Source organism: Notamacropus eugenii, chromosome 3 (assembly GCF_028372415.1).
Source record: "Notamacropus eugenii isolate mMacEug1 chromosome 3, mMacEug1.pri_v2, whole genome shotgun sequence".
Classification (NCBI taxonomy): Eukaryota; Metazoa; Chordata; class Mammalia; order Diprotodontia; family Macropodidae; genus Notamacropus; species Notamacropus eugenii.
Window position 1 is genome coordinate 395,195,108 of NC_092874.1, and position 14,194 is coordinate 395,209,301.

The following is a 14,194-nucleotide window of genomic DNA, read 5'->3' on the forward strand; positions in this document are numbered from 1 at the left end:
ATCTATACAGTCCTAGAATCCCAGAGATGGAATGGAGCTCATAGTCAGCGAGCATTTATTAAGCACTTGCTGTCTTCCAGGCACTGTGCTGAGCACTGGAGATACAAAGAAAGGCAAAAAAAAACCCCCAAAACAAACAAATACTAGTCCCTGCTTTCAAGTAGCTCAGAATTTAATGGGGCAGACAATATGCAAATAGTTGTGTACAAATAGTAGAAGGTTAGTTGGAGATCATCTCAGAGAAGGCACTGAGATTAAGGAAAACTGAGAAAGGCTTGTTAAAGAAGGTCAGGACTTTTGCTGAGATCAGAAGGAAGCCCCTGGAGGCTGGGATGATGCAGGACAGAGTTCCCAGCTTGATGGACAGCCTGTGAAAATGCTCAGATTTGGGAGATGGATTATTGTGTTTGAGGAACAGCAAGGAGACTAGTCTCACTGGATTGCAGAGTATTATTGGGATCATCTGACATATGAATCCCTCTCCTATATCCCCAACATGGGGTCATTTAACTTCCACTTGATGGAGACCACTCTACCTCCTGAGGCTATCTATTGCACCATTGGATAGTTCCGCTTGTTAAAAAACTTTTCTTGATATTAAGCCTAAATCGGTTTCTCTGTAGTTTCCACCTGTTCCACTTTGGCCTGGGGCCAAATAGGACAAATCTAATCCCTCTTTCACATTAAAAGCTCTTGAAATACTTGAAAAATCGTACTTCTCTCTCTTCCTTCCCATGCCTTCTTTTCTTACAACCTAGACACCACCATTCATTCTACCAGCCTTTGTATACCGCAGTGTCTTGTCTGCACTGTCATTCTCCCCTTCACCCGCCAGCATACTCCAGTTTGTCAGTGTTCTTCCTTAAACATGATGCCCACAGCAGAGCAGATACTTGGGATGTATTCTGACCAGGGCAGAATACAGCAGATCATCCCTTCCCTAGCTCTGGCTATACTGTTTCTGTTAATGAGATAAAGTGTTGTCCAGCCATACTTCCTTCAGTAATTGTACAACTGATTTTTTTTTAATTCTTAGTGTAGAAATTTACAAATAGTACAGAGAGACCTAAAATCCTGGGCAGCCACTCCTCCTTCTGCAATAGTAAGTATACCACGCAGGCCTTCATCTAGCTGTTAATCAACATGGGGAATATACCAGGTGGTCCATGAGAGACTTCCTTTCAAGCTGACGTTAATCACTTACTCACTAGGGCCCTGGATCTGATCATCACGCTGACACAGCGTTGGATTTGGACTCAGTAGTAGACTTGAGTTCAGATCTTGTCTCTGCCATTTACTTCCCGGATGACTTTGGGCAAGTCACTTACTTCTTAGTTTCTTTATCTGCAAAATGAGAGGAGTTAGAACAGATGACCTTAGAGGACCTTTTTAGCTCTAAATCTGTGATCCTAAATCATACCTAACCCATATCTTGAAAAGCAGCATGCAGTGGATATTGGGTTAGAATTAGAGTCAGAAAGACCTGGGTTCAAATTCTGCTTTAGACACCAGCTGTAAGACAAGTCACTTGGCTTGTCACTTGACCTTTTCTCATCTCAAAAATTGAGGGAGTTGGATTAGATGACCTGCAAAATCCCTTCTGACTAACTCTATGATCCTGTTATCTCCATTATACAGAGGTGTCTGTGATGAAAAGCGTATGCTTGGATTTCAGGAAGGCATTTGATAATGTCTGTAGCGTTCCCCTGATCTACCAGTCTAGTAACCCTATCCAAAAATCAAAAAAGCTTAAACTAACATTCACTTGTTTATAGTGACTTGCAGGAATTCCTGCTTTCTTTTCAAAAGGTTTGCAAACCATTCCTTTAATAAAATCCTTATAGTTTTGCTAGGAAATGAAGTCAAACCCCCTGCTTATGGTTTAGAGAATTTACCTTTGCCTTTAAAAAATTGAAGACTTTTGTCTGTTTCTAATATTGTGGTACCTCTTCAGTTCTTCCTGATTTTTCAGATCAACAGCTATTAGCATGTAATCAATTCATACATTAGAGTTCTTTTAGAAACAATTTGTTTTCAAACTTGCTACCTCTTGGTTTCCCTATTCATGGTCTAGTAGATTCTTCACAGAGAGCACTTATCTTGGTTGAATTATCACCAGACTTAGTGTCATCAGAAGCAATACGGCCTAAGTGAATTTGGGAAATGAGAAGAAAGTCCATGGCACCTACCAGCTGCCCAGATTGATTTGAGATCTTTTTATACCAAGTTGTTATAGTCACTTGGCTTCCTTTCAGGAAAAATAGAAAAATTTAGGCATGACCTGATTTTGTGTCTCCAACATATAAGACCCAGTTCTCCTAGCTGGGATCTCACTTTAGCTACAGGCCCTTGAGAGATTCTGCAGCGAGGCCATGAGCCAGTGACTACTCCTAGACTCAGAACAGGAGGGGCAGCGGAATCCAAGACCCAATTAAATTGTGCTCTACCCTGTCCTCTCTATCCTTTAATTCTCTCCTCCTCTCCCCAATGTGACAACAACAACATTTTAGAGAAAGTGGTGACAGGAAGTTCAGCTTTGGGCAAACTTATAAAGTTTTTTTTTTGCCATTTCTTCCCTTTTCACATTTATGTGCTAGCTGTGTGGCACCTACACTCATCTTCTCAGGGCTGCCAAGTAACTAAGATGTAATCACAGAGCAGGTGCTATTCTGTATTGGTAGAGGGAGTTTGATCACCAGAAGTACCCTGTGCTAATGAAATCACAAGTTCAGTCCATAATCCACCAAATAGTTCTTCCTTTCTCTCATCGGAATAGGAAACCTCTTGAGTCTCTTCCAGTTCATCTTCCTTCCATTCAGTTGTCAGAATGATCCTCCTAAAGCACAGGTCTGAAAATGTCACTTCCCTCTTCAGAAAACTCCAATGGCTCTGTTACCTCCAGGATCAAATATAAATCTTCATTTTGGTTTTTAAAGCCTTTTGTAATCTGACCCCTTTCAGCCTTTCCCTACTTCTTCCTCCTTCCTGTCTTCTACATACCAGAAGCAGCCATAACACTGAGTGCTTTTTTGTTGTTCCTTGCATAAGACATTCCACTTCCCAGCTCTGCATTTTTTACTGGCTATCCTATGACCTCTTTGTCTCCAGCTCCTTTCTTTTCTGAAGTCCTACTTTCTGCAAGAAACCTTTCCAAGTCCCCTTTAGCACCAGCCCCTTCCCTCTGAGATCATCTCCCTTTGTGCTGTATAGATCGTATTTGTACGTAGTTGTTTACGTTTACCCTTCCATTAGACTGTGTATTTCCTGGAGAGCAAGGACTCTTGTTTGCCTTTCTTTGCATCCCCAGTGCCTAGCCATGTTGTTGTCTTTCAGATGCGTCCAAGTGTTAGTGACCCTGTGGACCATAGCACACCAATATTGTCTGTGGGGTTTTCTTGGCAAGGGTACTGGAGTGGTTTGCTATTTCCTTCTCCAGTGGATTAAGGCAAACAGAAGTTAAGTGACTTGCCCAGGGTCTCACAGCTAGTAAGTATCTAAGGATAGATTTTGGACTTAAGTCTTCCTGAAGCTGGGCCCAGCCCTCTATCCACGGAGCCACCTAGCTGCTAGGTTCCCCAGTGCCTGGCACATAGTATGTATGTAATAAATGCTTATTGACTTGACTCCAGACATCTTGTTTCGTCTTTGTTTTAGGTTTGGGGAATTGGATGTGACGATCGAGCAGTTTATTTCCGACAAGGTGTTACACCAAGTGAGCTTAGTGGAAAAACGTGGAAGGCCATCGTCGTAAACAGAGAGAACGACCGATCTCACACTGGCAGTTCATCAAGCCTCCTTAGGTAATTTGTGCATGTGCGTGTGTGTGTGTGTCCATCTGTATGTTTGCAGTTAAAATGGGTTCTGGATAATGGTAAGCATGTGATAGATACTTTCCAGTTTAAGGAGAAGGCCTATTTTTCTTAATTAAAAGGGTGTTAAAGTTCCACTATTTGAAAAGCATTAGACAAGACCCTCGGAAGGAATTGACAGGGTCCTTGTCTTGAGGGAATTTTTGGGAAGAGTAAGATACATCCTCATGAAAAAGATTCAAAATAAATTTCCAAATAAGCTTGCAAAATAAAGTGCAAAGTGTTTGTTGTGTTCTGAGGGAATGTAACTGCAGCAGTTCTTGTCTGGTCCTCCCACCTCCAGATTCTCCCCTTCCAGCCCATCCCAAGCATCCCAGCCAGCCAGGTCTTCCTAAAGCGTTGTTTTATCATGGCACCCTCCTGCTTCTGAATCAGCAGTGTTGCCCATTGTATCAAGTCCAGACCCCTCAGCCTCGTTTCCAGGCTCTCCATAATCTATCCCACCTTATCTATCCAAACTGATTTTCCCCTGTTCCTCACTGCTTATTTCCTTCATATAGGTTTCCTCATTCTCCCCTCAGATAAGTCATACTTATTCCCACATCTCTGCCTTTCCTTATACTGTTTCTGCATACCTAAAGGGCCTGTCCTTTCACCTCCTTCCAGGGTCAGTATAAACATTGCGTCTTCCATGAAGCCCCCAACTTCTCCAGCCACATCTGGTCTCCCCCTTCTCTGAAAGCACTTTGAGTTAGAACCACATAGTGTAGCACTCGTTTCTTTTCTGTTGGTCTTATCCCCCCAGATGATAAGATCCTTATGACAGGGACAGTGCTCTATACTTCTTTTATTCACCACAGCCCTTAGCACAGTCTTGGGTATTTAGTTAGTCCTGGTAGGTTGGAGTTAGGTGGCATAACCTTAGAAGAATTCATGGAAGGGGTAAGTTTTGAGCAGGGTTTTGAAGGAAGGGAAAAAACATGGATTGGAGGGAAGGAGAGTATGAGTGAGAGCTGGGTTCCAGGAAAACTATCATAGGATCAGAGTGCAAGAAACAAAAGAGACCTTAGTGGTCCAACTGTGTTGTTGTCCAGATGAGTATACTGAGGCACGGGGTGGTTGAGTGACTTGTTTGAGGCCACACAGCTGGAAAGGGGCAGAGATGAGACTCAAAGCCAGGGCTCCTGGCTCAGTGACTGACTGAGAGGGTAGCACTTGGCTTTTCCTTTGAGCAGAGTTGCACTGCTTCCACCAGACTGAGACACCTTGCCTCCACAGAGGGAGGGGCAAGATAAATGTGTCTGAGTTCACATTCCGGCCCTAACTCTATCTGTCAGTTCCTCCAAAGGCCCAGAAGGAGTCCTTCCTCCCGACCTCTCAGTACAAGGTTGGGGGAGCTGAGTTATTCAGGCTATCTGGCGTGTGTCTAAGCAGTACCTCTGTTGTGTTCTTGTCCCCAGTGCTGGCTGTTTCTTTGGCGATGAAGTGAGAGGCAGTGGTGACTCGTTGGCTCCAAGTGACACTGATACTTCCTCTGAGGCTGAGAGGCCAGGGCTGATGTCTGAGTATGAGCCATCTTCAGGGAACAGTGGGCCCTTCCCTGAGAGCTCTACAGTGTACTCAGGGTCTCAGGCAGACTCCAGTGAAGAAGAGGCGGCCTCATCTGTGAACAGAGAGAGGAAAGCTCAGGGCACAGCTCCAGCTGAACTCCCCTGGACCAACATTGACCTGAAGGAAACTCGGAAAATCTCTGCCCACTCGACAGCCTGCTATGCCGAGACCGCCAGCCTCTCTTCTCTGGGGCTCTTTCCTATGGGTTTGGAGGAGGGCTATGGAGCTGATGATCACCCTCTGTGGGCCTGGGTGTCTGGAGGAGGCTGCACAGTGGACACACACACAGTTCTGAAGTGGTTCACTATTCAGTCAGGTATTTACCTTCTTGGGCTGGGGTGGGTAGGGTTAAGAGTTGGCAAGATTTGATGTGACATAAGCATAGGAATGACCATGGAAAAAATGAAGGTTGGGTTGAGCTGAGGCAGGCTGGGCTATGTGTGGGAATCCTAGAACTGAAAGTGACCTCAGAGTTCTTTCATTTGACAGATGAGGACACTGAGGCCCAGGGAAATGAAGCCACGTTCTAGAGCTGTAGTGAATCTTAGAGGTCATCAAGTACAACCCTCTCATTTTATGAGATAATTGAGGCCTTGAGGGGTTAAGTGACTTATCCAAAATCATTTAGCTGGTAAGAATCTGAGGCAGGATTTGAACTTACGTCTTTCTGACTTAAGTCTAGTGCCCTGTCTAGTACATTAGGCCTGATCAGCAGCAGGATCCTTATTGTAATGAAAATACATAGATTGTGGATTGTTATGCCCATGACCCAGGCTTGGAAGAGAAGCAGGAGTCAGCTGACAATATATGTTGGGGGGATGATTTGGGGGGAAAGGAAATGCATTATTATCTAAACTGATCTAGTTTTCTGGATAAGACAGGGAATTTCTTCTACCACAGGTGGGCAAGAAAAGGACAGACTTCATCACTTCTAAAAATAGACTGGTGTTTGCTGGCAGGGAAGTAAGGAATCTTTCAGCTGTAGTGTGGAGCTCTAAATGTACTGGTTAAAACATCTGTAGTGTTGGCTCACCTTAAGGGCTCTCCGTTTCCATTGGGCAGCATTGGGGAATCTTGGTAGATTTGGGACCTGCTGTTCAGTTCAGGTACCTTGTCATGGGATCTCTGAGGCAGGAGACTCAGAGCACACTGTTCACCTAACCCTAGATATTCTCTGCATTTATTAGACAAGGGGAGAGGCATTTGAGGAGAGTGCCTTAAAATTCTTTTTTTAAAAAATAAGTTTATTTTTAGTTTTTTTTAACATTTACTTCCATAAGTTTAACTTTTTCTCTCTCTCCCTCCTCTCCCTCCTCCCCAAGATGGTATGCAATCTGATATAACATATACACTTCTATTAAACTTATTTTCATATTAGTCATGTTGTATAGAAGAATTAGAATGAATGGGAGGAACCATGAGAGGAAGAAAAACAAAACCAAGGCAAAAAAAAGAAAATGGTCCGCTTCGCTCCGCGTTCACACTCCATAGTTCTTTCTCTGGATATAGATGGGCCCTGAAATGCTTGGGTGGGCGGATGCCTTCAGCCTGTGTGGCATATCACTTTTGAAGCATTGTTTCTATTGAGCCCTCCACAGGGCAATTCTCCCTACCTCCTTTCCTGGCTTTGAAAGACCCAGAGAGCAGATTACATGTAAAATAGGTGCTAAATACCTTGAGGAGAGTCCTTTCGGATTCCTCTTCCCCCAGGAGCCAGAAATGTGATTCTGTAAGCAGGTGCTGTGTGAAAAAACTCTGGGTAGCATGAAGTGGTGAGTGACCAAGATTGGAGGGACAAACAGATTCTGTTTTCTGCCGTGGTATTTATCCATCCTTACCAATCCCAGGAATCCTTCTCTAATCTGAATCCTTCTTCATCCTCAGGGAATTCTTACACTGGGAACTTTATTCATTGCAAATATCACTGCTCTGCCTTTCCTGTCCCCTCCCCCACTTCTTACTGTCTGTTAAAGTAGGATATGAAAATGACCTGCCACTGTCAGAGCCCTGAGATGTTTGCCCAGTGGTGGGAATGGGTGGTACAGAACCATTCATATTCTTTTACCCAGGACCCCTTGTGACCAGCAGCACACACACCTGCAAAATGGTAGGCCAAGGTTACAGGTGTAGTCCATGGCCTTCAACATGACACAGTAAACATGTCATAAATGGTTCATATCAGTATTGCACCTGTGACTTTAGATCTGTTGGCCCTTTTCTCTTGCCAACTGTGCTAACTAGCTTTTTATCTAATTTCCTGAAGCTCAAGTGTGTGTATGGATTTTAGAAACTAGCTCCCAGGTGATAAATTCAAGATGTAGAATTAAACATACATTTTTGGATATGGAAAATTTGGGAATTTATTTTGCTCAACTGTGTATTTTTTTTTTACTAGGGTTTGTTTTTCCTTTTTTATTGGAGGTAGGGTGGGAAGGAGAGAAAGTGAATACTTGCTAATTGAAAAATAAAATAACATGGAAAAAAGACATTGGCTGCCACAGTGTTGGGTAGCAGAAATTGTCTGAGATCCTTTCCCCTCTTCAGAGTTCCCACCTAGTCCAACCCACTTAATTTAATGATGCAAAAACCAAGCCCCAAGAAGGTTAAGGTCACATAGTAATTATGGGAGGTAAGATTTGAACTCAAGTCCTGGGCTCTGGAGTCATGGAACTTGAGTTTGAATGTTACCTCCCATAATTACTACCTATATGACCACAACCTTCTTGGGGCTTGCTTTTACATCTTTAAAATGAGTAGGTTGGATTAGGTGTGAACTGTGAAGTCCCTCCCACCTCCAGAGTTATGGTGTTCTGATACAATTAGAACTTACCCATCAAGTAATGATTTTGGACAAGTAAAGAAGAGTGGTTTTGTTTGTTTTTCTATTTTTGTGATTCCTGGGAAAAGCAAAGCCTCATTTTTTTAAGAAGGGGGTTGGGGAATGTGGACCTTTATTTGACACCCTGCTCCACATAGGCTTGACATCTGTCTTTTGAACCAAGCTGCTTACCCTTGACATAGCCAGGACCATCATGTCTCTTTGGCTTTCAGGTCTCTCCACCTCTATGCAGACACAGTCCTTGTCCATCACTCCGGCCCAGACAGCAGCATGGCGAAAGCAGATTTTCCAGCAGCTCACTGAAAGGACCAAGCGAGAACTAGAAAATTTCAGACACTATGAGCAGGCTGTTGAGCAGGTGAGTGTGGATACTTCTTGACCCTTCTGACTAGTTAATACCATTGTTGTTTTTTTATGGTCAGAAAAAGTGTCACTGAGCCTTGAATTTTAAGTTGTTGGTGGCAGTGTTGAGTCTCTGGGCCAACAGATTCATCAGTTCCTTGAAGCCTTGTCATGACTCTGAAACCAGCCCTTTGTTGACCTAAATCCTAAACTAAGGGGAAAATGAACATTTTCTAATGTTAGTAATGAGTAATGATGATTGCATTATGCTTTAAGGCATCCATGGACTAGTGGATGGAGAGCTGACCTTGGAGCTAAGAAGCTCTGAGTTTGAGTTCTGCCCCTGATTCTTACTGGCTGTGTGACCCCTGACAAGTCTCTAAACCTCTCAGTGCTCTAAGCAACTCTGAAAATTTTAAGTCACAAAACATGGGCCCATTTGCAGTGGTAAAGGGAATTTCCTTACCTGAGCATATCCTAGGTCTACTCCCTGTCCCTGCTCTACTTACAGAACACTTTCCTCACAATACCTTTTAAATGCAGGTATTGCAATGTGACATGTCCTAGTTTACAGGCAGAGAAGTCAAGATTTCCCTGGTCATCCAGTGAATAAAATGACCAAACCAAGTATCAACTCCTGGTCCTGCGTTCCTCTACAATGGGCTGCCTCGTGCTATCTGTAGGGCGCCCTCTGTCCAGACAATAATCCGTTCTCCACTGATGACCTACCACCCAATCCGGGGCCTAATCAGGCCATATGTCCTGGGCACTTTTTCTGTAAAATGGGCCTTCCAGAGCGATTCTTCCTGTTTCATAGAGATAGAGCAGAGAAAAGTGAAGGATGAGAGCATGTGGGGCACTAACTCTTGGAAGGAATGAGTATGTGCTTCACGTATGGCTTGTGGGGCTCTTTCAGAAGACATCTGTCCACATCTGTGTAAGTTTAGCTCTTTAGACTTTTCAGGTTTTTTGCCATTAACCCTGATTTGTATTTACACTCTCTGGGTGCCCTTGAAGTCAGTGTGGGTGAAGACTGGCACGCTGCAGTGGTGGGCAGACTGGAAACCCCACAAGTGGATTGATGTCCGTGTGGCACTGGAGCAGTTCACTGGGAATGATGGGACTCGAGATAGTATCCTTTTCATCTACTACATGTTCCATGAGGAAAAGAAGGTGCGGTAGCAGATGACAGAGGGGAGGAAGGGAGTGGGGACCAGGGTGAGCCCTGGAAGGGGACACAAAGGAAGCTGAGATGAAAATAAGGGGGTTAGGCTACCCTTGGCAAACCTATTTTGGAGAGAAAGTATCTGAAGGAATATTTTAAAGTACAAAACTATAGCCATAGGAATTCCTAGGAGCAACATTTGTTATCAGAAAGGCCTTTTTAACTGTATATGCTTATTTGAGAGGGTAGAGTGATTAGAGAGTAGTGTCAAACTCAAATAGAAAGGGATCCCTGCAGTCAGTGTATTGGCTTAGAAAACCACAAATTAATATTATCTAGGTTGTAATTTTTTATTTATTTTGTTGAACATTTCCCAGTTGCATTTTAATTTGGTTCCTGCCCTGGAATTTTGTAGTGTGGTCATGAGTTTGACACCTCTGATACAGAGGATAGAGTTGCCCTGGTCATTAAGAAGACTTGAGTTCTAGTCCCATTTCTGCCACATACTACCTGTGTGAGTCTGGGCAAATCACTTTACCTAAAAAGTGCCCTGGGCACCTCTCTAAGAGTAGATATTGCAGAGAAGGCCCTGGTCTGCATTGGTTAAGAAAGAAGTTCTTTCCTGGTTGCTTCTTACACCACTGAAATTATAGATTTGTATTTTTAAAAAGTTCAGTTATAGGTCTGGTTTAAAAATGTTAAATACCTAATTGTTTAACATTGTTTTGAGTGCAAAGCCTTAGTTCCTGTGTTCTGGGAGCTTCCCATCTCCCAACAGACGCTTCCTGGCTCTAAGTGACAAGTGGGGCCATGCTGTCCAGGATGCTAGCCCTGATTAAGAAGCTGGGCACTTAGCTAAGCTGTACGTTCTGAGATCTTGTACCTGCCATGAGGTCTGAGTTTCATTAGGTGACTTAGATTAGCCACTATATGGTAGCATTGTTGTAGTAGCTGTTTTAGCAATTAATTAGACTAGTTAAGAATGTGGAGAGCACAGGGTCTGTCTGCTTCCCTGGCTTGTCGCTGTCTGAGAGAACGGTGTTGGTAAGGAAGGGAACACAACTGAGTAATAAGATACCTAATTCTGCTGCTGAATGAATGAAAAGCATTACACTAAGTGCTTGGGATCCAGATGCAAAAATGATACAGTTGCAGCCCTCCTTGAGCTTATGTTCTCATGAGGGAGAATAATGCATGTAGGGGAACTGTAACAGGCAGGTATAACAGGGTCCAGGAAGTCCTGACTTAACCTGAATTTCACTAAGATAGAGAATGGAACACTAGAGCAGTCCATTAAAACATGCCCTTTCCAGAAGTGATTTGATCACAGTTCTCCGAGAAAGAGGTAGAAGGTGGGAAGGGAAGGGAAAGAAGGGGCATGTGGTGGTAGAGAAGAAAATGGTTAAGCTGAAGAGGAGGACATGTGGTCCCAGGGAATACAGAGCCACGTGGCTTAGTTCCTCTCAGGCATAACCTTCTGTGGTTAAGAAGCCTGGGTGAGGCACAGGTAGCATCTGTCCCTAGTCCCTTTGACATTGACAAAAGGATACAGATTGAACCCAAAGGAAGGAAACATTAATGGAATGCTTATGGTTTTATCCTGCCCTCTTTGAACAGTATATCCACATATTTCTCAATGAAGTGACGGTGCTGGTTCCTGTGCTAAATGAGGCAAAACATTCGTTTGCCCTTTATACCCCAGAGAAAACCAAACAGAGGTGGCCCATTCGTCTCGCTGCTGCTACTGAGCAAGAAATGTATGATTGGGTGAGTGTTAAAGCCTCTTGGACACATGATTTGGCCAAGGTGAATCTTTGCAAAATAGGGTTTGAATGACCCGTTCCCAGATTCACAAATACTAGACTGTCATTACGATGAATCTCCAGGGGCCAAGGCCATTCTTCCTTCCTTTCTCCCTCATAAAAATGTGCGTGTTACTCCCCCTCACTCCCTGGAAATTGTCCCCTGGGACTCTTGTGAATTTTCTTCTACTCTTCTGGGTCAGTTACTTGCCATCTGTCTCACGTTCACAGCTTGCTCTACTCAGTACGTCCTGCTCCGAAAGCCGAAGGATCCAAGGCCGCCCTTCCCCCCAGGCCATCTGGTCTGTCACTTGCAAAGGAGACATTTTTGTGAGTGAGCCCATTGCCGACCTGGAGGCACTTGTGCATCCAATGCCATGTGACCAAATGTAAGCAATTCCCAGCAAACCGGCTCTCTGGTGCATATGTCAGAACTGTCTATTGTCCTTTCAGCTTAATGTGTTGCTTTACCTCTTGGCTCCTGAAGGATAAATACATCCAAGAGTTTCCTGCTGAGAGACCCAACCCTAGAGATTGATTTGTTTACATTTTAGTGTGTAAATGGGTGAATTAGAGGTAATTTCCCAGGAGGAAAGGTGAAGTGGGGTATGTAATTCCTAAGGAAAGGAGTGTTTTAGAATCTTGTTGTATCCTATGTGAGATCCCTAGGAAGACATAAATGTCTGATGGGTGAAGCAGGGAGCTTGTCTTTATTCAGTGCCTTTCTACTAATCCTTTGGGGCTTTGCCCTGCTATGTCCTTGGTTCTTTGGTTTGTTTTGTTTTGTTTTTGTTTTTCGAATTACCAGGCATTTATCTTTTCTCCCCACTTCCTCTCCTACCAGTTGAAAAAGAGAAAAAAGAAAAAGGCCACATAAGAAGTACTGATAGTCAGTTAATAAATTCTCACATTGGTCATGTCAGACCTTGTCTCGTTCTGCCTCGAGCCCATCGCCTGTCAGGAGTTGGGGGATACTCTTCATTATTCTTCTAGAATCATTATTACTTGGTGTCATTCCATGTAAATGTTGCTAGGTTTCTCTGAAACTCTCCTTTCCATAATTTCTTGTGGCACAGTGATGTTCTGTTACATTCCGATACCATACTTTGTCCTGCTGTTCTCTGAATGGTGGCCCTTCCCTTAGGTCAAGAACGATCAGTGTTTTTGTATTTATGGATCCTTTTCCTCTTTCTTTGTTCTTTGTTCTCTTGAGTCCACAGGCCTAGTAATGGTATCAATGTGTTAAAGGACATGCGTAGTCAGTTTGGGGCATAGTTCTAATTTGCTTTCCAGAAAACCTGGCTCAATAATTCACCATTCTCTCTCCCCACAGTCCCTCTAGCATGTGTCATTTTCCTTTTAGGTCAGCTTGGAACCTTAAAATTGCTTTAATTCTCATTGCTCTAATTTGTTTAGTGATTTGGGGCATTTTTTTCATATAGCCATGGATAGCTTGGATTTTTTCTTTTGAAAACCGTTTATTTATGTCTTTTGACAATTTGTCAGTTGAGGAATGGCTTTCGTTCTCTGAATTTTGAATAAGTCCATTATATATTTTGGAAATGAAACCTTTATCAGAGAAACTTGCTGTAAGAATTTTTTTCAAGTTAATTGTTTTCCTTCTCATTATCATTTCTTTTAACTTACACCCATGTTTTAAAAAGAAAAGAAATTAATTTGATTTTTTCAGCTGACCAAAAAACCATCTTCTCTCCCTCCCACCTCCCCATTTAAAAACGTCTACGTCCTTGTGATCTGTCTCCAGGCACTCAGGATGCCTGCTTTATCACATGGCTGCTCAGAACCCCTTAGTGGTGTCATATTCCAGGAATCATTTATTGCTCTCTATATTAAAGCTTACTATATTATAGGATCATGGCTTTAAAGACAGAAGGGACCTCAGAGATCATTTAGTTCCACCCTTTCATTTTACAGTCCCAGAGAGGTGAGTGAATTGTCTACTATCACTCTGGTGATACTCTAGGTGGCAGAACTGGGATTTGAACCCAGGTCCTAAAGATTCCAAATCCAGTGCTTTTTCCACTGTACCACAGCTGCCCCCTACTTCTTCCCTCATTCTCAAGGGAAGGATGACATAGACAGGCAATAAATATGGTGTCCTCCTTATATATTGTCTCTGTTTTCTATGTACTTATGTTAACTTATGTTACCCAAAATGTAAGTCCTTTGAGAGGAGGATCTGTTTCCATTTTGTCTTTGCATTGAGAGTCTGGGACTGTGCCCAGTACATAATATAATAAGCATTCAACAATGCTTGTCGATTGATTAAAAAATTGACTGGCCTTAGTAGTCCAAAGATCAGGGTTCTAGTCTTTGTGCTTTACATTGAGCCCTGGGCCCTTTAAAAGGCAAGTTAAAATTAAAATAATATTAATCCTTCCCACTTAAAATAGAGATCATGATAACTGCTCCGCAGTCTGCCACCCCACCCCATACGTTTGAGAATCAAATGATTTAGTGTATAGGCAACCATAAACAGAATATAAAAGGAAGCTTGATTATTATGTGCTTAAATTTGGATCACAAGATTTAGGATTGGAAGGGTCTTTAGAGATGATCTAGTTCAACCTCCTCATTTTGCAAATAAAAAATTTGAAGTTCAGAG

General features: G+C 43.0%; 1 protein-coding gene across 5 annotated transcripts in view; it reads left to right on the forward strand.

Annotated features, from left to right (window-relative positions):
• Window positions 1-14,194, forward strand: part of TECPR1 (tectonin beta-propeller repeat containing 1) — an 88,865-nt gene that overhangs the window by 41,646 nt on the left and 33,025 nt on the right. For all 5 annotated transcript variants that reach the window (XM_072597823.1, XM_072597822.1, XM_072597824.1 and 2 more), the window contains 6 exons: window positions 3,655-3,800; window positions 5,270-5,736; window positions 8,472-8,617; window positions 9,619-9,774; window positions 11,384-11,533; window positions 11,800-11,957. In XM_072597823.1, the coding sequence (XP_072453924.1) occupies window positions 3,655-3,800; window positions 5,270-5,736; window positions 8,472-8,617; window positions 9,619-9,774; window positions 11,384-11,533; window positions 11,800-11,957 (1,223 nt within the window). The remainder of the gene's footprint in view (window positions 1-3,654; window positions 3,801-5,269; window positions 5,737-8,471; window positions 8,618-9,618; window positions 9,775-11,383; window positions 11,534-11,799; window positions 11,958-14,194) is intronic.